The sequence below is a fragment of the Chaetodon auriga genome, chromosome 22, assembly GCF_051107435.1.
Source record: "Chaetodon auriga isolate fChaAug3 chromosome 22, fChaAug3.hap1, whole genome shotgun sequence".
NCBI lineage: Eukaryota > Metazoa > Chordata > Actinopteri > Chaetodontiformes > Chaetodontidae > Chaetodon > Chaetodon auriga.
Window position 1 is genome coordinate 4,124,714 of NC_135095.1, and position 27,659 is coordinate 4,152,372.

The 27,659-nt window shown below is 42.0% G+C and overlaps 1 protein-coding gene across 1 annotated transcript; it reads right to left on the reverse strand.

Annotated features, from left to right (window-relative positions):
- Positions 1-12,326: 12,326 nt before the first annotated feature.
- On the reverse strand, positions 12,327-26,544 carry adm2a (adrenomedullin 2a). The gene is made up of 3 exons (XM_076721733.1): positions 26,443-26,544; positions 25,755-26,076; positions 12,327-16,432 (listed from the first exon to the last, which is right to left on the reverse strand). Exons 2-3 carry the CDS (start codon positions 25,850-25,852, stop codon positions 16,036-16,038), a joined length of 495 nt encoding a protein of 164 aa, XP_076577848.1. The 5' UTR covers positions 25,853-26,076; positions 26,443-26,544; the 3' UTR covers positions 12,327-16,035.
- Between the last annotated feature and the right edge of the window lie 1,115 nt (positions 26,545-27,659).

Consider the following 27,659-nt stretch of genomic DNA (forward strand, 5'->3'; position numbering starts at 1 on the left):
TGTGCTCTCAATCAGGGGCCATTTTTTTTATTAATCCAGCAAATATCATATTCAAATATGCTACAGTTCGAGGTGCTTCACCCCACATAAATATGCTACAAACATAGAAAATATGCGTAAGCTAGTTTTAGTTTGTGTCTGTCAGAAAACATTAAATACGTTGGCTAAAGCTGCATGAGTCAATTTCTGTCCACTAGGGGGCAGAAGAACTCCAAAACAAGCTGGCAGACACACACTGGGATTATCAGATATCTCAGTTTGTGCTTAAAAAGTGGTGAATACACTACACAGATACAGGACCAGCAGTTACCTGAGATAGACGAAGACAAAGTAGCTTCAACAGCCAACACTGAGGCAGCAGATCTGCCAGTCCCCCCCCCCCCCCCTTCTCTCTGAATGTGCTATAAATTATTATTGTACTGAGCACAATGAATGAAATCATTACATGGTGAGCTACAGAGGGTCCAGCAGTACACAGTGGATGTGACTCTGGATCCTGATACAACAAATCCAGATCTCATCCTGTCTGATGTTGGCAAACAAGTAAATCATGGTGGCTTAAAACAGATTTTTCCAGAGAGCCCACAGAGATTGTCCTGAAAACTCCACTTCCTTGATCATTTGTTCCATCGGTCACACTGATTAGACTGACTTTAAGCAGAATCACTGACAGTTTCCTGTTTTCTTTCTCTTTTTTCCCCACATTCTGGTGTTTTTTGTATTTTCCATGTTTTCCATTACTGCGGATTTGCCAATGTATGTAGATGAAAGTTTCCATGTTGAATTCTTCTAACCTTTAATTTAATAGACTGTAAACCTCTTGAAATGTATTACAGAATCCCTGAAGAGTAGTTGTCTTCCAGAGGGTGGTGCAGTAATGGTTCTGCTCCACTTGGGGGCGCCAGATCGTAGTTAAGGTTGAGTAATTCAGCCCGTTTTGCAGTACAACCAAAATGGAATGGCTTGACGAATTGATGAATTCACTAAATATGATAATTAACCAAGAAATTGTGGTATCATTGAATAGACTGTGAAAACTCATTACTGTGACATGGTATTCTTTTTTTCTTACTTTAAAGGTCTAAATGGTCTTTTTGTCGTCAGAAAAGGTATCATTGAATAGACTGTGAAAACTCATTACTGTGACATGGTATTCTTTTTTTCTTACTTTAACGGTCTAAATGGTCTTTTTGTTGTCAGAAAAGGTCAGCGACTGAGTAGCATTTGTCCTGTGTCGGATTATGAGGGGCCCCAGCAGTTAGACAATTGAAAGGACATGTGAAAAGGGAGAGGGGGCTCTTCATGATCAAAAATGGTGACCTAAAATCAAAACTATTCCAATAAATCTTGGTCACCATGAATAAACATTCGATTTTTTATATACTTTCCGTATTTTCTTGTATTTTTTTTAAACATTCTTTTCATTTCATAGTCATCATTGAATTCTAGCCCACACTTGATTGTGCTACTCAGTTTTTCTGATTTGTGTTCATAATCTTTTCAAAATAATTGAACAGTTTGTTGTGTTACTGGTCATTCATTTGGGAGTCATGGGCATTGAACTCTACTGTAGAATGTTAATTAATTAATGCCCCCACATTCTGAAATAGGAGGAATGTTGTTGAATGTTGTTTGCTAGTGAATCAGAGGTGATATTTTTCGTCTTAAAAGCTGAATTGTTTTAAACGGCTAAGCAAGTAAAACCATTATGACCATTAGAGGCTCTTCCTTTGGTGACGTGTATTTGGAGATACTTTGTGTTTGAGGGCAGCTGGTTTGAATTTTAATGAAGTAGAAATACCTTTGGAACTCAAGCAAACACTGTGGGAGTCTGTACAGTCAGTCTGCTACTTTCCCTCAGTTCAACAAATTCTTTCTGTCTGACGCCACAGATAACGTCCTAAATGAGAACGCAACTATTAATTTACCTGAATTCAGTTCCTTATCAAAAATATTAAATTCCCTTTATGCAGTGCTGTGACTAGCATGTGCACGGAGCTACAAATGCCATGTACAGTTTGAGAGGGGAACGCTGTCGTGCTCCTAGTCATACAATTTCGGCTCTTATTGCTTATGCGTTGTGGGAATGGATGTTCTCTCATTATGTTTACTGTTTCAGGAGTGATGTTATTCAGCACTGCATCATCGTCAGACTGGTTTAAACATCCATTTAGCAATCTAGGCTTAAGGTAATAGGTACTTAGCCTTGTGTGCGTGCGTGTGTGCACAGAGAAAGAGGGAGTTTTAAGTGTGCCTCTTGGAATCTGATGGAGGATTTTCTGACGTCGGGAGCTGCCCGTGAACGCATCAGAGGCGGTGGCGTGTGCTGTTTCACATCATGGGATGTCAGAGTTCAAGTTCAGGTTGTTGTTGGATGCTTACACACCGCTTTGGCAGGATGCCAGAGCCAGAGCGTTATGTCGCAGCCCAAAGCTAAACATCTACTCAGAGACTGTCAGAAGATTATGTGAAAAAGGCAGTCAGTGAAATTTTCTCATGGCACAAAATGGCCACACTATATGATGGATTTAATTGCTCAATAGACATTAAGTAGTTTTAACTATATCTGCATTCTTGGGAGTTCATTGTGTCCTTGGTGTTGTGTCTCTAACAAGTAGAACAGAGACACAACTTACCAACATAAAAACTGTATCCGAAGAGGTCAAGAGGTTTGTGAGTAATGACATCGAAACTAAAAATTGTCACACTTGCCCCTGGTCTCCCTACTTCTCTGCAGCTTGCTTTAACCAGTCTTGTCTTTCTATATTTGGATTCAGCAGACGTCTCAAGTTCAGTATTTACTCGTGGGGTGTCATGAGGTGGTACATCTTGATCTGGTGAGCAGTTTCAGGTTGAGTAGAGAGGTGATCTGCAGTAACTTTAGGGGAACACCTTTATAAAGGAAAATGAAAGTGTGCAGCGCTCTTCTTGTTGCCAGTGAGGACCAGCCTTCTTTTTCGAATGGTCCACAGATGAGTGCAGCAGCTCTCTCCTCTAATGAAATGCAGGCTACAGTGCTAACCTGCATCAAGCTGTTTGAAGACAAAACGAGCAGCATGACAGTACAGAATATTTCCACAGTCAAGCAGAGATGAGACAGTTGATTTCACAATGCTCTGCTGTGTTTGTTCTGGCCAAAAAAAAAAACCTAATTTGAATTGTAATTAGCAAAGAACATGAACAGCAGAAACACCAAAGGCTCTTAACTTCATGTGGCATTTACTGAACTGCCCTTTCGACCTGCTGTTAACACCTGGACTTTCTAGCTGCAGACTATGACTTTGCATTGAGTCATTATATTGTTGGGAAATTCAGAGATTTCAGACAATGAGAAATTCACTTACACATTCAGTGTCCTGTTAAAGTCAGGAAACTCCATTCATGACAGTGCAAATAAGGACCAAGCACAGAACCTTGTGGTGCCCCTTAAGTATACCTGTATATTATCTGTATATGCACTACCTATGTATATATATATGCATGCTTATGGATATCATTTTAATTCTTATTTACCTCTTTGAGTTGCTTATTGTATTTGAATTGTTTTGCTCTTCTTATGTGTGGCGTGCCTGTTGCAACACTGCAATTTCCCACTGGGATAAACACACTTCTCTGTCTATGGAAATGATTATTGCAGTGGAGGCTGATCTGACACCAATCAGTGCAAATCGCTTGCGTTCTGGACTCTCTATTGCAGCGATTGATGTGATTTACCGTTTGAATGAGCTGGCTGGATACGTGGTTGCAGGTTGAATTAATTATACGACATCCGCATCATGTGAGCTGAAGTCTGCACCGCTGCACCTTGAACAGCACTTCACAGTGATATCACATGGTATTGAATACAGCCTGAGCACAGTCTCTTATTTTTTTTTAGCAATGAGTGCTGCAGGTTTCAGGTAAAAAAGAGAAAAAAGTGGAAACTTTGACCTCGTTTATTAACAAAAAAATAAATAAATAAATGCACGTCACAGAAGCGATGATAATAAAGTGGCATTTGTGTGAGACATAGCAGAGGATCCAGTCCTCCAGACCTTGTGTTAATAACTAGTGGGAGAAAAAGGCTGTGCCCTGTGAGGAGACGATGTGTGAGACTGCACGTATGCTGTTCACAGCTGCCAGACAGGCCAGGAGGAGCAGCAGCGTGTGTGTGTGTGTGTGTGTGTGTGTGTGTGTGTGTGTGTGTGTGTGTGTGTGTGTGAGTGTGTGAGAAAGACAGACTGTGTGTAGGTGATACATTAGTTGCAGGCTGGAGGTTACAGATAATAGTGTCACATTTCAGTTTTATTTGCTTGTGTGTGCATGACTGTGGGTTGGAATATATGGGTGTGTGCGTGTGTGAAGCGTGGTGTGGAGTCACGTTTATCTTAGCTTTATGGAGACTGCAGATTATGTGATGTCACTGGCCGTCTGAGAGCTTGTCCACAGATTAGTTTCCTCGGCTGTGCCGCACGGTCCACTCTGAAGTTCAGCCATTTTAAAGGGTTTTCTGGTAGTCCAAAAATCCCATGAAAAGCCCCAAACTGCCAACAAATGTATCCTGCTAACGAATAGAATGAATTTCCAGCTGCTACGAAGTATTTGGTATTTAGACAGGTCTGATGAGTCGATGTTTTTCTTCTTGCCAGCAAATCCAAAGTGCAGATCAAACCAACAATCTATGTATCTTCTAACAAGTATTGTACGTGTGTGTGTGTGCGTGTATCAAAGAATGACATATAGCTAGCTTCATTGCAGCCTTTTTAAAAAACACAAGAAGATATTGGTGACTTGTTATCAAATATTTATGTCTTTTTTGTTGGACCCATCTTCTCCTACATGTTTCATTTCTTCACCAGACTTGGTCCACGCTATATTTGGATGAGCCTGAAACCAAGTTCATTCTTTAACACACCATACTGTTTTTGTTGAAGTCTTGTGGGTACGACCCGCTTGAAGTTGCGTAACGCTTGCTTGCGACACGAAATTGCAACTAAATTTGCTCAGGTTTCAGCGGGTTAGCAGTATTCTATCGGCACAGAACATTACAAGTATGTGAGGCTGTGGACCTTTACTGTGTGTGGGCCATCAGGGGCCACACGGCAAACATACAAGGCCTGGTCGCACCAGAAAGTGGTGCAGTGAAAGTAATCTGTGCGTCTTTGAGAAATCTTTTTTATTCTAGGAGCTTGACGTGGTGACTATGCTCACAGGGTTGTTGCTGTACTGCTGCAGCTGGCGAGCTAACTGCTAATCACTAGCTGGCTAGTTAGTCAGGCACAATCGCTCCTGAAGCTTCTTTCTTTTTGGCTGGACTGCAGCACTGTGGGGCCTGAGTGATGAAGCTGTCCCATTGGTCGGTCGCCTGTTGGAGCACTTCTGGGTACTTTGCCCATGCATCATGCCCCCGCCTCTTTATTGGGTGAAAGTGGCCCCTCCAATTTGGTGGTAAATTCAAATTCTCAGACCTTTGCCAGTTGAATAGCATAAAATAAGAATCTTGTAGGCAGTGTTTGAAGTGTACAGAGGTGTCTGATTCACTTCCACCTACAGCCACAGCAGGCACATATTATTTACTCAATAACGTCACGCACTAACCTGTGATAACGTGTTTGATGAAGCATAAACAAAGCCATATAGCGAGGCGGGGACAGTCCTCAGTTACACCTTCAGGAGCACATTGAAAAAGAAAAGCTGAAGAGAGTTTAAACATTTTACCATTATTCTGTGGACACTTTAGAATCTGCTCATTAGGCTCCCGGTCACCTTTTTATGCGAGGCTGGATTTTAATCCACACACTTTGGCCCTTTTGGAGATCAAAATCATGACACCAGAATATCATACTTCAGCTCACCAGGAGATGTTCAGCTGATGCTGATCGCACTGTGCTTCATTTTCACAGCTCATGGCATCTTTTTCTACTGTCAGCCATTGGCGAGCTCAAGAGCTTATTTTATTGGCTCAAGGCTTCATTTTCCTCTTTTATGACATTATGTCTGTCTTCCAAAGCTTGCTCCTCAACGATCTGTTTTTTCATCTGCTCAGTTTCTTTTGTCAGGCTTTTATTTCTGAGATTTAGAGCCTGTTTCTGTGCTTTCATTGATTTATACACTCCTGGATGTCTTCATAGTCTGTGTACTGTCACTGTGTCACACCTGTCTTTCATTTAGAAGCTTTAAGGCGTAGCTTTTTAAGGGGCTCCTTATTCAACTTTTCCCTCTGATTTTCTGGCTTTATATTTGTCATTCAAGGTTCTTCCTCTAAACTTGTCTGGTGATCGCTTTCATTTGTGCTCCTGGAGTTGTTGTCGGAGGGCCTTGTTTTTCTTGCTCATGGCCTCGTTTGATGCTTTCATTCCCTCTTTCATCTCCTGCAAAACCTTTCATGCAGAAGCTTTCTGCACATCTCCTGAATATGTTGTCTCAGATCGTTATTTTCTTGGCTAATCGCCCCTTTCTCTGCTTTTGACACTACTCCTTGAGCTCTTGAGTCATTTTAACTATTCATGTCTTCAGCAGGAACCAGTGGGCACCACAGGTTTTGGTCTTTCCATGGAATACGCTTACAATAAGAAAAACATAGAATAGCACCAGCCTCATCCTTTAAAGATGATTGTTGGACACACCTTTGCATTCGGTGGGAAATAGGGCTGCCATCAAAAAGCTGCTTACTAAAACTTGATGTTCTTCCATAAATTCCCTTGTCTTTCCCCCACAGTGTGCATACATTCTCTCAGCTTCCATATTATGTGTTGTGTAATAAAGCTATTCTGGCAGCCTGTAATATACAACCTTAGAATGCTGTGATCCCTCTGACCCTGAAACCTGTGAACCTACACACAAAATGTCTAAATTTACACCATGCCATTACAGTCAATCACTGTACAGCTGCAGAGATGTGGGGCAGGCGGTTACCTCCCCCAGACTCTCGGAACACGTAGACTATGTCTGACAGAACATGTCATTCCAGTGTCATGTCTAGTTTTCCCCAACATGAGCTGTCTCAAGTGTTCCCTCAATGGGAAAGTGTGGCTTATATCCCATTTTTGTTTCCAACCACATATGCAAGGTTAAAACAGCGATCAGTGGAGGGGAATGATGTTTCACCAAGACTTTATACAGTAGCAGCATGACTGCATCTGCCTCTGTGGGGGTGTGTTCCTTGTGTGTTCCTGTCTGCGTGTCCCTCTGCTTGCACTGTCTTCCCGAGTCTACTTGCAGCCACCTCTCTTAAGCACTATTTATTTGAAGTTTGGAATCTGACGTCCTCTGTAGGTGAGCAAGGCTTTGCACGGATCAGTGTAATTGCTCTGCGGTTTACCAAGGACACTAACCTCTTTCTCTTTTCAAATCTCAGGTACAGTAACAACCTTCTTACTCAAGTCAGTGACTCACAGCAATATTCCTGTCTCAGCAGAAACCACCTGACAGCAGATAACTACACAATGTGATTCCTGACGGCAGAATCAGAACTGAACTGGGCCAAAGGGCAAAAGGATACAGATAGCTGGTAAAATAACACTGAGGAGGACTCGTTTGGCTACCACACTTCACAGATTGTTTTGTTGAGTTATTATTTAGTCACCCAAGTATGCCAACTGAAGCAGCCAAAAATATTTATATTATCATGTAGTGTTCCACATGAACCACTCAACAATTGATAGAACAATGGACGTGATGGGGACAAAGAAGAAAAATAGCCCTATTCTCTGAACAGTGTTTTCAACTTTTAGCCTTCGTTATTGCCACGCTGTTAATCCATTGAACAAAATCGCCTTCATCTGTCAAACTGCTTAAAAGGTTGCTTCTCCCACATTACGAGAAAACAGATTTTTTTCAGTTTCTTCCAAAGGAATAATCCTGACTACTGTGTTTTGTGGATTAGCTAGCTCTGGCAAACCCAACTCACAAAGGTTAAAGTTATGTCAGAGACGATTATCTTAGCTTAGCATGAAGACTGGAAGCACGTAGAAAATGCTAGTCTGGCTCTGTCCAGAGCCTACCATCAGTTAACACATTGTATGTCTTTCATTTAACTGGTACACGCACAGAAATGTGGAAACAACACGCTAGGCAAGCTGCTTCCAGTCTTCCAGTCAAGATCTCCAATCTAAGTACACACAACTAAAACTTTCTGCATCACTAGATTCCATAACAGGTCAATGTGAAAGTATATGTTTGTAATTTAGATGAAGCAACCATTGGAAATGTGCTCTGTTCATGATGGGGGGGGCAGCTATTGGCAATGCAACCCATGGGTTTCTTGACTGTTTTGCAGCTCTTACTGAGCAGATAAACGGTGTGGTGTAGACAAAGTGCCGTCATACTTATATATTTACAGTGGTGTCAGATAGCAAGAATTATTAGCTATCTGAGGTTAATGTAAACAGTTTTTCACTCTTTCCCCCGCTGGCAGGCTTTCAAATTCAACATCAGGCTTGTCAGAAAGAATTCTGGGGAATGTAGGAAATTAGTGAAGTGGACAGTGATTGGAAGTATTATAAACCAAGCAGCTAGAAACACAGTATCTATGAGCAGCTGAGAGGGAGCAGAGCAACCTGACAGCCTTGAAACCAGTCTCTAGTTATCTGCTTCTTCATTATCTGCATTACAGTCCAAACTGTTGTCAGCTGACGGATAACTGCCGTGCATACTGTTCTGTATGTCCACACTGGGCAAAGTCACTGGTGTTTTATATAGACAGCATATTGAACCTGAGCTGACTGACTTGATGCATGCTTGGTGTAGCTGATGAAGCAATCTCCTGTTGATCAGTGTGAATATCAGCCATATTCCAACACTGTACATGAGCACAGGTGTTTCAGTGCAAACCACGTGCTTCTCTGTGTCTTAGTTACTGTACATAAATGTTGGGCCTGAGCCGTGTCGCGTGCTGGAATGTAAATGTTATGACAGTGGAAGGGGGTCAGTGTGGATCCAGAGGCCTGTGTGGACAGGTGCGTGAGGTGAGGACGGTGTCTGCCTTCTGTCTGTTTACCACACTCGCATGTGTCTGATGGGAAACAGTGTATTTATCCCTTTCATCAATAAATATGACTATTCATAGCTTATTAGCCTTTTTAGGAAAGGGAGAAAAACTAGGTCCACTGTGGCTCAATGGAAGAAATTCATAAAAACACACTGACATCATCTGGTTTCCCCTGAGTCTTCCAAGCTCCACAATGAAGCAACAGAGAATTGCAACCCAACTCTTTTGCTCCTCAGGTGCTTTTTATAGGCTCCTTTTCTTTATTGTTTTGCTTGTATGGCCCGCAAATTACACTCTCCATATTACATTTCCAGCTCCAGCAGGCAGCTGTTTTCAGCATAAACCCACAGTCACTACCTGCCCAACTCTAAATGACAAAGTCAGTAATTGTCTGGAGAGCATGGGCATCTAGTTTCATTTGATCCATTACTCATATTCAGTCCTGATTAAAGCTTTAATAGGCAGTAGGGCTCCAAAGTCAAAGTTTGATTGACATTTATTTAGAGCTGAAGTGACTGATCGATTGAATTGGGCAATACTTTGAGAATTCATTAATTGTTCGAGTCAGCTTTTTAGCAAAAATGCCAAACGTTTGATAATTCCTTAAGTATTTGCTGTTTTTCTTTGTCTTATGTTATAGTAAATGTAATATTTGGGGGTTTTGGGCTGTTGATTGGACAAAACAAGATGTCTGATGTCATCACCTGTTGTGCTCTTGGATAATTTGACAAGCCTTTTCTCACTGCTTTCTGGCGTTTGTCAACCAAAGGATGAATCAGTCTAGCGATAATGAAAGCAATCATTAGTTGCAGCCCTACATTTACGGTTTTCTGCTCATCTAAAATAGTAAAGTGCCTTGATATCTTGTACACTAGCTGCAAAACCATTAAATAAAATCCAGCAGCCTATTTGTACAATATACAGTTGGAAATGGGACAGTGCACATCCTGTCAAGTTATATCAGTGTTTGTTTGTTTGTTTGTTTGTTTTTTGATTTATCAGGATGGATTTGGTTTGCAGCTTCCCTCTACTGTAACATTTCTTGGAGCTTTTGAGACAGCATGTATCAAGACCTCTATGGAAACAGTCCAGAGCTTCAGTGATTCCATGATTGAGGCTGCTCTGAAGGACAAACACCTTCCAGCGTGCACTAGCTAGGTGTTCCTGAAGTGGCCCTATGGCTTGTACTTCCGGTCCCTCACTGCCTCTTCTTCCACGTCTCCCTCTCTTCTGTTAGTGTCAGATCTCTGATTTACATTGCATATATTCTTTGCATGTAGGATAGCATTCCAGTGAACGCTGTGGAACATTTTACTGCTTCTAAGTTTGTGTCGATCTGGCGTGTGTAAACTGTTGTTGGGTATTTGTCTTTTTCCATTAGCCAACATGAACCAGATGTGGCTCCATGTGACTTTCCACTAAGTCAGAAATCATTGCAATAAGCCGTCTATCTCCAGTCACTTGAGACAGTTTGGTTAGTGGTTTTCAGTGTAGACACAATGTGCTTTGAGTCTCCACATGATTTCTCTGCCTTTTTACCACTTGGAGGATGTCAGTTATTTTGCTGGTTTAGAAGCTGACATGAAGCTGTCAGTCTATTATTATATGCGACTGACTGTGAGAGGCAGGAAAAGCCTACATAGTAAATGTGAGCAGAGGCCATTCACTGGTATGTGACACAGTTTCTGCTGGCTGACATACATCAGCTGCAGGCAGGACGATATGACATAAGTCATGCTGGTGGACTTTTTGGTATTTGTTAGTTACATAGTGATAAAACCTAAGAGCAAAGTGATAAGAGAAAGGCACGAGGGTAAAATATAAACAGGGAAGTTTAAAGAACCTGAGAAGGGCCTTATAAAACCATCCTGAGGGTGCAAAGCGCAGCATTGCCCTTCAGATAAAACACTTAGTATTGTACTTTTAGAAAGTTGTAAAGACACAGATTTGTCAATTTGCCAATCTGGGATAGCTTGAGTTTTGGCTTCTAGCATGGGTCAAGTTCCAAAAATACATCCTAAGATCCTATTGCAACTCAGTAGCTTTTTTACCCGACCTTGATGACATCTGTAGGGTTGCTTCATCTGTAAAATCAGCAGAATGTCCCTTTAAACCTGTTGCATTGGCAAAATGTGTCCTCATAGTTGCGTGAAACTGACCAGTATCTAAGTTGTTACTTTCAGTATTCACTTAGTCTTCTTTTCTATATTCAGAAATCATGAATACATTCAATTACTGCAAAACACATTTTGCAATATTCTTGATGCCTACGAAATGTATTTGCATTATATATATTGGAATATTTATGTTTTATTGTACTGAAAAAGTGCCACCAATGTACTCTGCAACTATATGAAAATAAGATAATTTATAACTTATTTCATAGCTTATTTAAGCCTGCAGTAAAAAATGTATCTTAGATTCATTCATTCATTCATTCAGTGTAAGCATGATGATAAAGGAAATAAATATGTATAACTAAATAAAAGTATATGATGAATGCATATGATTCTATACAGGGCACAGGGCCCCACTGACTGATGAGTGTGAAAACGATGTGGAAGAATAATATTCTGTGTTCTGGAGGCTCATGGTGGAACAACACCTTACTGACACAGCTTACATTGGTTGTTAATTTGATTTGTCGCCCATCTGTGGCTTAGGAGTCCTGGAACAAGCACATCCAGAGCGCTGGTATGATGCAGTGTGGAGGAAAGGGGTTAGCTACAGTAACAATAAAACCACTCAAGGTAAACTTAGAGGGGACAGAGTGGAACGTTTGAGTTCAAATGGTCAACTCAACCTCCTGTTTCCACAGCGTCTTTGCCTCCAAGAAATAGCTTCAAAATTCAATTTGCTATTGGTTTAGGTTGAAAGAAGTGGAAAAATCTGTCCTCCCTCTCTCCTCTCCTTTGCCAGATAAACCAATTGCTTGTCCGCTGTTGGCCAAACCCCTTGTCACTTATTAACTCTGTCCAGTCATAAGACCTTTGCTGCTAACGCGGGTGCTGTCAGATCATGCCCTGATTATCTGTTTCTCAATGTTTCATTCACATTGTCCCCTGCCCCCATTACATTTGTTAGTTTTGTCATGCAATGACTTTTAATGATTGACTTCTCTGGGGACTACTGGGTCAGTCCAGTTTGGTCAAGGGCATAGAAACCCAGAGGAGGCTGGAACTGATTATAGAATCTGAAAATATATGTACTGAATAACATATTTTGCATTTTTGTCAATATTTAGAACCTTTTGGGGCATTTAGAGTTTTTCCAAGCCTTGTGTGCTGCTATCATGTATGTCTTTATGTTCGTAAGGGATGCATACACACACACACAAACTTAAATCATACTCCATACTCCATCACACAACAGTATAGTTCTTTATTTTACAGAGTGAAGGACATTATCAAACAGTAACATTTAAACTACAGTTAAGACTTCCTTTCCTACCATAAGGTCACGTTGAGGGAACAGTGGAAAAGATGAGATAAATAGTCTTTGGTGACAAACATATTAACATACAAAGATAACTTAAATACATAACTTTCTTTAAATAGTTTGGCTATATATAAGTATATATGTATGTATTCACAGGTGCACACGAAGCTCACAGTCATCCTGACGCCACATGGAGTGCACTGACATCTTTAAACACAATTGCAGACAATCTCAAATGCAACATTTACAAGAGAAACCTCGTCCAGCTGACACAAGTTCATTATCATCAGTGAAGTTCAAGAAACTATCGCCACACATGTTTCCGTTAAAGTGCTTTCCTGTGACCCTAAAGGAGATCCACATCGTGTGACTTTCAAAATCAGCAGAAACAACCCTCGTGAGATCTACCTGCGTCCGCTGTATCTTACAAAACTAACAGAGACATTTTAAACGCTAACTCTGCCCTCATTCCTCTTTGCAATAGAGAGCCATGAAAGCTCTGGGTGTTTCTATGGGGAGGTATTAGCGGTCGTGCACAGTTTGCTCACGCAGCTCGGCGTGACGCAACGTCTGACGTCACAAAAACATACGACACAAAAAATGAGCACAAAGCACAGATCACACACAGGAGATAAGTGTCCTATGCACAGCAGCTCAAACACATATGCACACACACACACACACACGCCGCGTGTGTGGAAAAAGTCCATTTTAAAAAGCAGAGAGATGCACCAGGGTTTAGAGCATTTGAAAAGCCTTTTAATGATCCGTCACGAGACATTGATTAGCTACATTACAGCAGAGAGAATGGCATGTTTCACCTCAGCAAGCCTTTGAACAGATTAGATTTAAGACTAAAGAATCACTGATTATTACCCTGTGACCTCCAGGCCCGCATGATTACAGAGAGAAGAGAGAAGAGAGCCACGGTGGGGCTGAGAGACTAAATATAAAAACAAACTGTTGATGAAAAAGACAAAGTCAAATCAGGAGACAAACAGAAAGATAGAAAAGAATACACTATTATATGATGCAGATCACATACTGTAAAGTCATTTGATTTGTCAAGTATTGCCAGGTATTTTGGTGAGTTTACACTAATGCTCTTAGGAATACCAAACTTTTATGTTTGAGAACTTATATGCAACACAACAAAGGCTAAAACACTTCGCCGATATAACTAATTTTTAATCTAAATGACTGCACATAAATCAGAATGTGGGACACACGTTGGCCTTAATTGCTCCTACGAAACACTCAGCCTCTCTCTGCAAGTTAACATCAGGCTAGCATATAGTAAAGTCTTGGAATAGAAGTTTAGAAGTAAATAATATGCAATACAATTGTGTTTCTGGCCTAAAGTGTGGGTTTTATGGATACGGTTGCATTTTTGTAGTTTAAGTTCCAAGCCTCCGAAAGTTTAGCATGCTTGATGAGAACTTGAACTTGACCTCAGTTTTCCTCAGTCCATCATCCACCCACCATTTCAGAGACGGACTTATATAAAGAAAAGGAAACATCGGGGCATGTACTTTTGATTTCCTGCTAAGCTATTTTGCGTACATATTTGAAGTTGGGCTCTCTTACACCTAACATTTTGGTCACTGTGGTCTCTCATTAGAAACCCGCAATGTAACAGTAGAGCTTTTAGCCGTCATCTCAGGACTAATTTAAACCCATTTAACATACTACATGTGAACAACAAAGGTGCCTGTTGCTGACAACCAGACTGTATATATGCTAGAATGTGTTGTCAAGTATTCCCTGTAGAAAATATAAGAAACAGCTGACCTTTATTCAGCGTTACTGGTATCCACTCTATGTCAAGGCAATTGTGTTTTCTTGCAAGATTGGATTTATTGATGGCTTGGCCAACTTTTCAAGCCTCATTTTGACCTCCAGTAGGATGAAGTAAGGGGGAAAATCTTCCAGTGTTTTTAAATCACAGAAGATTCTCCCCCCAAAACATCTTTTGGGCTTACGACCTTCAGAGGAACACCTGGTTGTGAGAGGAAAAATATTTTAATTGTAAGAGCACTCAAAGAGGACACTTATTTCTCAATTGAAAAAGGGTTTTCTAAAATGTCCTCATCTGTGCTTGATTGGCCCCTTTCTGTAAAGCATCAGACCAGGGTGATTATTTTCCTAAATGTCAGCAGGGTTTTTGTTCTTTGCGCAGAACCACTCAAAGGGTTGGTTTAACAAAATGCCAAAAAAGCAGCATATTTTCCAACTTATCTAAGCAAAGTTACTTTTGGTTTTATTTGCCCAAGATATGTGTGTGTGTGTGACGTTTCTACCTCCACCCCAACACAATGGAGTTGAATGGACTTTTGTCTGTGGTGCTCACTGCACCAGAGAAAAAATTCTTTTCTTTTCTTTCAAGAATAAGAAAATCCAAAATATGTTGCAAAAATACGAGGAAATTGTTGGGGTTTTTTTGGCATTTTTGGTGAACCGACCCTTTAAAACTTCAAGGCTGCCTGTGTGCATATGTGTGGATGCCACATGCTTTGCTCTTTATTTATTAGTGTTCAATGTGCAGACCGTGGGAGGCTTAGGGCCCCCCTCCCCTGCTGTGGTGGTACATATGACTGAAGCGATTAGGTCAGGTTTATTAAACTGCTGTCAACCCAAAGTCCTGACTTGCAAGAGGAACTTATGAATCACGTGAAAGAGCTAATATTTCAGACTTGGCCTCCTGTGGGGAAAATGCCAGCAGTGGTGCGACGGACCCTGATCCATGGCTCCAAGGTTCACTTCAGCACCTTCTGTGTTGGCCAACAGGCCACTATAATGCAGCAGCAAAATTGATCCATTGCAAAGTCAGTTTCTGTTTAGATTCTTCCAAGTCACTGGATACTGACCTTCTTCTTTTTCATTTTCAGTGTGGAGTTTATGTGGCGAAGTCCTGACTCAGAATGCTCTTAAACTCGGGTGTAACCCAAGCGCTGCGGCTGGTTTCAAATGTAAACTGTGGTCCTGAAATGTCCTGCTGAGCGACAAACTCCCAGTTCAACTGAAAGCTTGAGGAATACTCCAGGGATGTAAGTGTTCATGCTGAAAGCATAGATGCAGTTGTGATACGACCTGGGAGTTCCAAAAATGACAAAAAGGGGGGCACAAAAAAGAGGTGAAAGGGTTCATTGGGTCATTTACAAGGTCTTTGGGAATACATTGGTTTTGACAGTCCTCCAGCTCGGGTTGAAATCCACATTAGGGGCTTAAGTGTTTGATCAATGAGCCGCGGGATAACCACCTCTGGGGAGGTCAGTTGGCAGACAGGACCAGGCCACTGAATGGTGTTGAGGACAAGCCTTCATTCTTACATTAACAGGATTAAGACATCAAACTGGGGCCTCTTGGCTTCTTTTGAGCATTCGGGAGGGAGAACCAGAAAGATGTCCTCAGGATGGTGGGAGAATCTTGAATCTCGATGTTCAAATCCATCAATCAGCACAAAGAGTAGAGATGCACAACAGTCATTTAAAGGGGGGTATAATTGCCATTTTGAGACATAAACTAATGGACTACATCAACTCTAATGCAAAGGCTACCAGTAACACATTGAGATAAATAGATGGATATATAGATAGACTTGCTGTGGGTTTTTGGAGGTGTCAGCTGACTCATCCGTAACTATGGGGGCTCCTGGGGTTGATGGGGGATGAGTCTTCTCTGCCACTCTGACCAATGAGCTGATAGAGTCGGTGGCTGAGGTTCTGCACTTGGCATGTTCCCAGGACGCAACCCACTCTCATCAGCTGGGCGTGGTGGGGGTAGTGGTGACCACCTCGCGATCCCGAATGGGCATGGCGACGAGATCTCAGCACCCTCCTCTGGATCTGTGCAGACTCAGTGGGTCGTGCCCATGCTAGGCTTCGCAAGGCTGGTCTCACTCCTGAAGCTGGTTGGTGTCTCAGGAAACCAGGCAGCCATTTTGGGGATTGGCTGGGGGCTGAAGACGGGATGGCAATGTGAGTCTGGCTTTCTGGCATCGAGTCTTTATCCATTCCCTGGTCCAACCTGAGGGGAAAAGAGAAGTCAGGTGAAAAATTGACCTGGAGGTTTTACTGGGAATCAAACCACATCAGAAATGCTTGTGTCACCATCGAAATTAGGTGTTCACATACAGTATTTGATATATGGTATTTTGTGATGGGCAGACCTGAGAAGAGAACAAATGACACCATGGCAAGACTTGACTTGATGAAAAGATACAAGATCTCTAAAGGTATAACAATTCATCCACTAGTTGTTCAGTCATTTTGCTTCAAAACAAAAATGTCAATCTCATTGTCGCACTAGAGGAAACATCAGGAAATCACTAAAGCCAGTAGGCTTCATCCTCTGTGGACCATGAGTGTCTGAGCTAATAAAACAGCAAACAACAACAAATACACAGAAACCTCTATGTCTGAAGTGCTGCTGAATGAATGGAAGAATTAAAAAGGATAGAAAAGGTTTTTAGATATAAAAAGACCTTTAGTCATGCATACACCTGCCAGCATTGTTACTATAACAACTAATGTTGTAAGTGCACAGGTAATTCTGCAGAAATCCGATTAGCCCTACAAAGCAGCTTTCATAAACAAACCATTTTTGCCTGCTGTCTGAGCACAGCTTGGCCTTCTGTCATCTATCCATGTGGACACCATACTCATATCTTAATGCACTACATCAAAGTTAATGGCTTTTCACGTGTTGCCTAAACCAACATATGCTCTGAGTCAGCCTTGCTTATTGTATCATGCAATCAAAGCCTCCACCTTAATGTATTTTATTGCCCAGCTGGGTTATAGTAGATATCAGAGATTGAGCCTGGCCAGTTATGTCTCAGCAGTGGCTGCAGAGGAGAACATTAAAATCCACCACCACCACCACCACACTAATATAGTGGAGCTGAATGGAATTTCCAATGTGTTGCTCAAAAAGTGACATTTCCATAGGAAATTTTCACTAGAAAGTAGTTCCAGTAAAATCTGTTGATAGTGAGATACAAGAAAGAAAGAACTGGAAGGAAAGGAAGAACGTCTGGAAATGTAAGATGCTAATGAATTGTTCAAATGTCACTTCATTGTTTGAGTCTTGGCCAAATAAAATACATGTACAAAAAAAAACGGGTTTCTGAGAAAGCACATGAGACTAAATGACCTGTTAAGATGGACAGGCTCTGCAGTGCGGTGGACCAGTGGGTACAGGGCGTTCAGCAAACACAGCACTGACAAACTGGCCATCTGTTCATTGTTTGACAAAGACAGTCACTTCTAACAACTTGACCCTGCAGCTCCTCACTGAACTGTCACCGCTGTGTTTGTGCAGCACAGTGTGACTCAAGTCCCTGAGTGTTAACCCATCACCACCACTGAAGGTCGCACAGAAGCAAATAGGAAAGTGCTGTTGCACCTGGCAGCCAGAGATAAAGCATGTAATGTAAAGATTTAAATATAGCATCAGGGTAAATATATCCACTTTTCTTACGGAAAGAAAATCTTCCACTGCACTATTTTCCCATGTTCTGAGAGGCAGAGGCCACGGTTGATCTAACTATAAAAAGTGAGCTCTACTTGTGAAATGCTGAGTTGTGTTGTTTCACCATGAACACACTCAGTGTCAGAGCTTGAGATGTGAGCCATCACAGCAACTTTTCTCAAAGTTTGTGTGATGTTGGCTATGGGACTCCTCTGTGAAATGCGAAGCTCCTGGTTTGTTCAGCCAGTTTGGCTTTTGGCTCACAGCTGACAGGTCTGGTAGCTTGTGAGAGACCTGCTGTCCAGCAGTGGCAGTGGCTGAATAAATAGTTGCATAATGCCAGGCCACAGACAGTGGTGAGCACTATTTCCAGGACAGGCTTGGTGTGCCATGGTGCCACATCACCAAGTTACACCCACCTGGTCTGCAGAATAAAAGTGGCATTTGACTGCACAGGAACCCTTTTCACAAGGCAGCAGTGATGAGCTTGCATCAAATGTCCCTATTGTTGTTTAATTGAATTTGCATGTAACATAGGATCATAGGATGCATATTTTGTGTATTCCTGTATGTATATTTATTGTACCTACATAGTGTTTTCACAGGTTTTAAACTGTTGTAAAATCTATGATTCCTATTCTGACTTTTTTTTATTCTATACAAGACAGACCTGCATTCTGTGGCATGAATGGCTCCTCTTTTGTGTAATTTGGATGCTGGTGGTCAAAAGTTTACAGTAAAAGTGAAAGAACCCCCACCGTCTGACATAGAAACGCTTCACACCCAGGGCCAGATTAAGCCGCTATGAGGCCCCGGTGTTTAAAGTAACCTGTGGTTCTCTCAATTTGTAAAATGTAGTTGTCTCCTTAACCCTTTAAAGGACCAGTATGTAGAATTTAGTGGCATCTAGAAGTCAGGTTGCAGATTGTAACCAACTGAATATACCTCGCTTCAGCCTCCCTTTCAAAATGTGAAGGAGAACCTACAGTGGCAACAAAAAGAGCCAGTGTTTGGTTTCTCTGTTCTGGGATACTGCAGAAACAATCAGCAACATGGTGGACTCCATGGAAAACCTTTCTACAATCTAAATCAAACCCTCCAACCGTCACACAGGACTGGACTTTATCTCCAATGTGCCAGAAAGCAAATGGGTATCTGACTACATCTGTACTGACTGGCAGATGGCCATAACAACCCAGTGACTGTGCTACAAGAACAATTACAAAGAAGAATACTGGTGTAAAACCAAAGAAGGCAGATATGTTTGCGCTTCATACCAAACAAGACCTCTAGAGTCCCATAATATGGTTAAATGTGTTTCTTAAGTGTTTGGTCTCTAGAGGTCTTGTTTGGTTTTTCAGATTTACAATGCAATGGGTTTCTTGCTTATCTCACTTGAGGCCTCATATCTTTCGGTTTAATTCAAAAATGTATCACATAAGTAGTTTTTAAGTAGTTTTCTGCAGCCAAATTGAAATGTTATGTTTTATGTCAATAGCTATGTGAAGTATGTGCAATGGAGGGAAAAGCTAAGGCCAAGCCCTGAGTCAGCCTGCCCAGAAGCAGCTCCAGTTACATCCTCCTCAAGAAGACTTTCAACTGCTTTTTCTTTCAGAAGCTAAAAGAATCTTGCAGCAGAGACCTCTTTCACTCTGTCACATCTGATCTCACAAGACAGGCTAATTTGGCTATTAAGAACCTAATCCTGTAACTCGTAAGTAATGGAGATCTCCATGATTGGCAGACGATCAAAGATATCCAAGCTGCTTTGTCTTTAATTGTTCAGCCCGCCGTAGTTTTTTTGATGCCTTGCATGGTCTTAGCTTAAGGGCTTTAAACTAAGGCCCCTCTTGACTGAAGATGGTTTTTGAGGATTTTACAGTTCGATAAAAGGCCAAGCTGATCCCTTGGTCCCTTGATCCCTCCTGCTGCTTTGCTTGGTTTGTCTTTTGTATTAACCTGCATTGCTGCCTTTAAGGTGAGGAATAAAAACAGGGGTCTCCCCATGTTGATGGCAAGCTTCAGCTGCCATGCCCTGCCTGCAGAGGGACGCAGCCCCCCAGATTCCAACATTAGAAAGGTGTGGGAAAAGGGGTTCTGAAGCCATTCCACCATCTGTCAAGTACTTCTGTTGAAGCACACTGGCGTCCTAACCCTAACTCCAACCCTAACCCCACAGAGGATAAGCCCCTCACTCTAACCCTAGTACCATGCTGCTGATTTGATTACCAGGGGAGGTTGAAGCTTACCAAGGCCAGCCTTAATCAGCAGTAAATATGGCACATTCACTTGTAATCTCCCACTAGGTAACAGTGGGGAGACTGTTGTGAGCAAGCAGAGGGGACAAAAATAACGAAAAGGTGATTTACTGAATGCTGCATGAAACACAGGTCTTACTTGTTCAGAAGCAGGTCTGCTTTCATAACCTCCTCAGTGGGTTGTGATTTACTTTCTGCAAGCAAAACTGAAGCATGCTCAATACAGTAAATGATGGCAGGATGGCAAGCTAAAAACCATACGTCTGCTCAGAATCCGCTTGCGAGGGGACCAAACACTTGCAATCACGTCATCAAACAGCAGCAGGTTACCTCTCCCCTTAGAAGCCGCCTTTGTTTCCCTTAAGCCTTTTGAGCCACACTATCGCTATAAGCTACTGCTCTTATATATACAGTATGCATGTGCATTCATGCCTCCACAACGGTGTGGCTTTCTGTGTGGAGTGGAAACCTGCTCTTTAAGGATGTGGAGGGTGGAATTTAGGTCTTAGCCATTAATCCATGGTGGAATTCTCTGCCTGCTTGGTTACAGCTCCACCCTCCTCAACTTCAGCCTGAGTTTGGTCAGATTGACCCCCATGGGACAAAAATACGACTGTTTATACCGGTCATATATATGTCTGAGCAGTCCAAGACAAAATTCCTGTTTACAACATGCAACTATTTAAAGAAGACACACTCTATGAGAAGATGCCGTTCTTCAGAGGATTTACAGCAGAAGCAATCCTGCTTTCAATCATTCTGGAAGCATTAAAGTGATTTCCTAAGATGTATATTTCTGATGTAAACGATAAAGAGAGACTAAAGTTCTTGTTGTTCCTTGAAAAGGTGTAAACATGCCAGAATACACATTCTATATCAAGAGGACGGACCCAAAGCGTGGATGTTTAGTGGCTTAGCAAACATCAACAGGACAGGAAGCCACCCTGTGTGAGATGAACTCCTGCCTGTTTCTCAGATAAATATTATGGTAGGAGTTTCTACGTTGGACGTCTGAACCCCACACTGTTCAAAACCATGCTTACAAGTGTGGGTTAATGATTTAACAAATCATTTTGGGAAAAACATGATTTTGGCCTTGAAAAAGTTGGAACAAACTTGCACCCACAACATACACACACAGACTGGTGTGTCACGTCATTGTACCCTGGTCCAGATGGAGCAGAGGCAGAGTCGGTCGATGCAACAAAAACTTGACCACATGTCCTCCGTCTCGAAGCAATGAACCACTTCCCACTTCTGGAATCTGTATTGTTGAGCTGCTTTGCTGCTAAAGTAATATTTAACTTATTGTTTGGCTGCGGCTCCCGCTTATTTTCCCTTACAAACAAAAACCACAAGAAGTTATGTAAAACGACAATGAAGGGTATGCGTGTGATCCAAGGAACATGCAATTTCTCCTTGTTTGGAGAGAACCAGTCAGACATTGTTACAGCATCTATGTGGGATTCTTCTGTGTCCTTATCAGGACACATGAGGACAAGATGGACACAAACATAGAACAGGGAAGGAATGAGAGACATTTGAGCTCAGACACACCGAGTGTCCACCAGGAGAGAAAAATGCAGAGTAGTCATGTCTGTTATTATCATGCTGTCAGTATCTGATAGTAACAGAACAGGATGTGCTCTGTTGAGTTAAGAGAAGAGGGAGAATTTACTGTCCCGACAAAAGACAGACAAGGCATTTATGAGAGATGTGCAAAGTGAGAAATGTGAAGGCTTGTGAAGCAGGAGATGTGATGGGGGAGGGAAATCATTTGTATAGACTGTGATCAGCTGCAGCCAAAGGACTTCATAAAAAGGGCACCACTACCCTCCCACAGGACTTCAGGGAGTGTATTCACATGCTCAACAACATTGCGATGGCTCGGAAGGACCAGCTTCAGACACATGATTTGAAGTAATGCGATATTTCTAACAGGATTTATTTAGGAACCTAGAAGAAGTCTGATGTAAAGGAGGCTATAGAGCAGTTGTGTTTGTGGTTTGTGGTGACTTCTACTCATTGGTCAGGGTTTAACTGAGGTTATACCCTCCTGGTGACGTTGCCCTGAGTCCACGTGTAAGGGAGTCAATATATACACACCCTCACCAAAGCCAACAGTGCAAACATAGCAGTGAACAGGGGTATGCCGTTTCAAAGTTGGCAAAACACGTTGCAAAAACCATCCAATTACCCTACTCTGATGAAGATAAGCAGGTCAATTTCACTCATTTTTAGCATTGCCTTCCTCAGGTTTAGATTAATCATGTGAAAATGGGAAAAAGTATCCTCAAAAAACTATAAGCTTGTGTTTGCAAAAAAAGTGTTTCAATTATATACACAAAGGCTAAATGTAGCAATATGCTAGCTAATACATTTTACTGATAAGTCCCACTTTACTGCTGCATCAGTGTCTCTCAGACTGCAAGATAAAAACCACAGTGATGACCCACGCTGGTGACGTCCCCGACAATTTAAACAGGGATGGTAAGCATGGGGGATTAGGGTGCTGGACAGGTGTAGCGAAGGAGCAACACAAACAGGAGCCTCGCTTCCCTTATTTCTGCTTAGGTTTCAGCAGCAGGTGTTCACCATTTGAACACACGCACACATGCAGGGGACAGCCACCTGGAGGAAAGTTCCACTCCCGGATCTTCTTACACTGTTATATTATCAGGGTGTAATCAGTATCAGTGTTATCAGTATTATGAGTATTCGATGTTAAGTGCTTTCATTAAAGGCCTTTCTTTTCTTCCACGCCCCTTCACTCCTGTGTTACTGTAGGATCTGACCATCACTGAATGTGGATCATTTTTATGGATTTTCCTGTTGACAATCTTCTCCTCCTGACACATCATATTAAATCATATTAGTTTCATGTACAACTGTATCAAGCTACTAATAATACTACTTTTTTTCATTAAATGCACTTACAACAGGGGCACCCTGGTGGCGTAATGGTTAAGGTGCATATCACATAACTGCAGCCCTGTTTGCATGTCATACCCCCCCCCCCCCCTCTCTCCATGTTTATGTCTCTCTACACTCCCTGTCAAATTAAGGCAAAATGGCATAAATAACTGAAAGAAAAAGAACATGGGATGTCAGGTGACCTAAGACACACACCACCACAATGTCCCTGGTACCCATTTCACAAAAGCAAATCTGAGGTTCCTACTGTCCTCTCCTATGCTCATGCATGGGCTCACAAGTGTTTCTTTTGATTCGTCAAAAGTGCCAAAATGTGTGCGAGAGGAAGTCCCAGCTTGCATGTTGCAGATTTGGTGAACCAGGTCCCTGGTTCAAATCTGGCTTGGGACCTTTGTTGCACATCCCTCAAATCTATTCCCACATTCTAGCCATCTTCTCTATTGTAGATTAAAAAAAATCCTTAAAAAAAATGCCAGTGTTGCTGCTATAAAATCACAGCTGCCCCACACCACCAGGAACAACATCACCGCGGTATTTGTGATCTGTCAGTCATTTACTTTGCTCAGTCACAACCTGACTGAGTCAAAGTGACCCTGGAAAATGACCATCACACATGACATTCATGTTACAATGGAACTCTGGTCCATTTTTAGCTCCAGTGACTGGCTGGTTCTTCAGGTAGGTCGTGCCAGGACTGATCTCGGAAGAACTGCTTTTAGTATACAGCAGACTCATGGAATCTCTTGCAGTGTGAGCTAAAACTGAATACTTTTATAGTTCTTGGACGCTTAAGAAATGTACTGAGTAACCGTCCATTATCTGCCTGTAACTGCCTTAGCTGATTTTGTTTATAGATTTGCATGGATGTATTTTAGATGGTCACTACTTTCAGTGATTTCATTTGTGTTTTTTTTTTTTTTGCATATTTAGATTTTCTTGGCATCGCTGTGAATGAAGGTTGCTGTCAATGACTTCTCTGAGAATCTAAAAAGAGGTTGAAAGAAAGAATGAATGAATGAACTTGAAAGTGATGCCTAAACAGGGTGGACTGTAAAGAATCTTCAGAGTAGGCCTTCAGGGGCCACATCCTTGCCTTCATCCAAGGCCCTCACATCCCAAAACCGAGTCTCCCTCCCTCCCTCCCTCCCGGTGCTGATACTGAGCCAGCAGCTGTGGATCCAAAATCCACCAGAAGAGGGCATTCACACACCAACTCATCCACATTCCTCACCTCTCCTCAACAATGCAACTCTTCACACATGTTGCATCGCTGGCAGGCCTCCCTCACTCATCAAAATGTGTAGACTGCAGTATGCGTGTGGGGCTGTTAGTAATCAAACTGGTTGTTATGCTGTTGCCTAATGTTTTACGCAGGGCTTTGTGATTAAAAGCTCTGCCACTTAAGGGCTGGAAAAGTACAGGTGCCACTCGGTGCCTGACAAGATCCTTCACAATACATGCTGGTATTTCTGGCCAGACTATTCATGGAGACAAACTGGTTTTCCCACCTCGGAAATAACAGTTTTCCGGGGAGATTAAACCAAACAAAACCTCTATAAACAGTTACTCATGTGATGGCTGTTGGGATTGAGAGGTGGAGGAAGAAGAAGAAGAAGAAGCAGAAATGTGAGAATTCATCATGTAAACGGAGCCAGTGAACTGACTTGGCATTTTCAGTGGCACAGACAAATATTTACTGATCTGCTGCAAAATGTTCACATTGGAATTCCCATCGCACATCATAGCCAGCATAACCTCATGATCAGTACACTTGAGCCTCCTCTATATTATACTAAAAAGGAGAGCAACAGCCTTCCATAGGCAACAACACTGCAACAACATGCAACTGTTACAAGCACTGTTAGGTTATATAATTCAAATAACATCGTAAATAAAGTGGATTTTCATTTGGTTTGGTCTTCTTTAATGCTTTCAGTCATTATAACGCTGTCCCTTATTTCACAGCTGATGTGCCCTCCTGCAGGGCTTCTCTCAAGGGCAGATAAAGTGTTATATTGAATTGTGCCTTTGACCTTGCAGTCAGCATTAGGCCTATCCACTATCTGCCTGACACAACAGGCCACTTTCACTTTTACACACACTAACCCTGGTGTGATTTGTTACACCGGCTAAATGATTCATCCTTTCGGCCGCTGTGTTCACAGAGCCAATAAAGCCAACATAAAGCGGAAATTCTTAAGAATGCCATTGACACATTTGTGTTCAGTCGTAATATTTGCATATTTAAACAGGACCAAAGTCCACTGGAAAACTACAGAATTAAGGAGAAATGACTCCACCTGAACCTATGGCAAAGAATATATTACTGTAAAGGAACAAAAGCTTTGCAGCTTCCCGGCGCAGTAATACACTTCAAACTACTGCCATAAAAAGTGTTGAACAAATCGTTCCACAGGCTACTTAATAAGAACATTATGGCACATGTACATTCAATAATAAATAGAAAGTTAACATTGCGCTTAAACTCAAAACCAAGCAGGTCAAGTTGACCATTAAGAGGCTGTTTATAGCTACCAGGTGGCGCACTGACATTTAAATGAAGAGTAATGCGGCTCCAGGTGCGTTTATCTTGTATGTTTAAGATCTCATATCCAGCCAATCAGAAGCGAGGAGCGGGTCTCTATGCTTAATAAAGGAGTAGCCCAACAAGTCGTGAGTCTTACCTGTTCCTGTCGGGACGCTCCTCAGCCGGCAGAGCCAGCAGCTGCTGGAGGGAAACCAGGCTGATGCAATACACAGTAAGCGGGAGAAGGGACCGCATCTCCGGGCCAACTTTAACTTTCCACCCTCTCTGGGAAGGAGGGGGCGACCACACGGACCGGGCGAAGGTGGAAGCCCGAGAGTTGGCGGGGGAGTGAAAAGAAAAAAAAAATAAATAATAAGAGGTGGAGAAAGAAAAAAAAAAAAAAGAAAAGAAAAATGCTCCCAAATGATTGATGCTGGGTTGAGATATCCAAACTTGGCAGTGGAGAGCGCTGATGGAAGCTTTGGAGAAAGCAGAAGTAATAAACGATCAATTAAGGCGCCGCTCAGAACCAGCAGGAGCAGAAAAGAGAGCCGGTGATAGTGAACCCACTCCCTGAGCATTCATGAAGACCCCCCACTTAATGAGAAACTTTCCAAACACACTGATCTGCTCTACACATAGTCTGTCCCCAGTGGATTCCTCATCAAAAGCCCTGCTCATGAACCTCTGCTCCACAACAAACTAATGCAACTAATGCAGATGAAGGCTTCACATTTTTCTGAAAATGTGCAAAAATGCAACCTCACCCCATTATGCAGATACCTTTTTAAACCCTTCCACTGGGAGCAAACTTCCTTACAGCATAAGTAAAGTAGAAGTCTCACCTTCTGGATGTTCACAGCTCACAATCTGAGTTCAGCTCCTAAGTTTTTTTTTCCCATGGATCCAAACGTGTTGGTCAAGATCAAGTTTTGCAGTGTGAAGCTGAGCGCCTGCTAACATGTGGGTTTAAATACTGAGTGGGAGGAGTTCACGGACTCGAGCGCCCGTGGGCAATTTCGGAGGCAAAGGTGCTGAAACATCATTATCTCCCCTGCTCGGAACAATGACATTGATGCGGCGGGCAAACATGGAAATAACTGGCAGCAAGGGTTCATGACTATTCCTTTGACACATTTTGGAAAGATTCTATGAATAAACTACACCTCAGAAAAGCAACAAGTTCCATGATGCTGCTAAAGCGGCTGATACAGACCAAAGTATGTCAAGTTTTCTTTTCTTTTCTTTCTTTCTTTCTTTCTTTCTTTTTTTTAATTAAATGAGCACTGGGCAGCATAGACTCAATTTAAAGTCTCAGGAGTATTCTAGAATATGTAACTAATCTCATTATGAAGCAGCACAACATTATAGGTCCGATTTTGAATATTATAATGCATTAAAGTGAGAGTAAATACCATAAAATAGGGTCACTTCACAGACACACTTAGTCCCTGACAGCTCAGGATGCAAACAATATTAAAAAAATATTTCAAATTAAAATGTGCTTGATGCTATCATAATGAACCATTTCCAAAAAATGGCCCCGTTTTCATGAATTTCTTCTGCAGTTTGTCTCTCTGACCAAACCCTCCTCTTATCTCTTATCAACAGTGCCAGCCAAGTGTGTGAGACAGATAGAAGGAAATGCAGGAATCTTCACAGAATCCCCGGAACGTATCGTCAAGACACACCTCCACTCATTGATAAATCTCCATGAGCTGAACTCCCTTTACACAGTTGGTTGCTGCTGTCAGCTCTCCTGGCATGGAGCACAGTCTTATTATTTGATTGATCGGGGAGCTGTATATCATGCAGAAATGGCCTTAAAAGTTGTTACTAAACCATGACTCATCATTACCACGAAGCTGTGTTTGGAAATCTGTTCCAACAGATATGAGGCAGACATGTCACAGGTCTAAACATGCATCTTACAACTCTGTTTAATGACTCAGATGGATCCTGTGCAGCGTATTTCATCTCATTAGTGAGGATTTTTGTCCCGTGTCCAAGTTCCCTCCTTCCTTTCAAACTCAATTCACTGATGTAGCGACACACCGCTAAT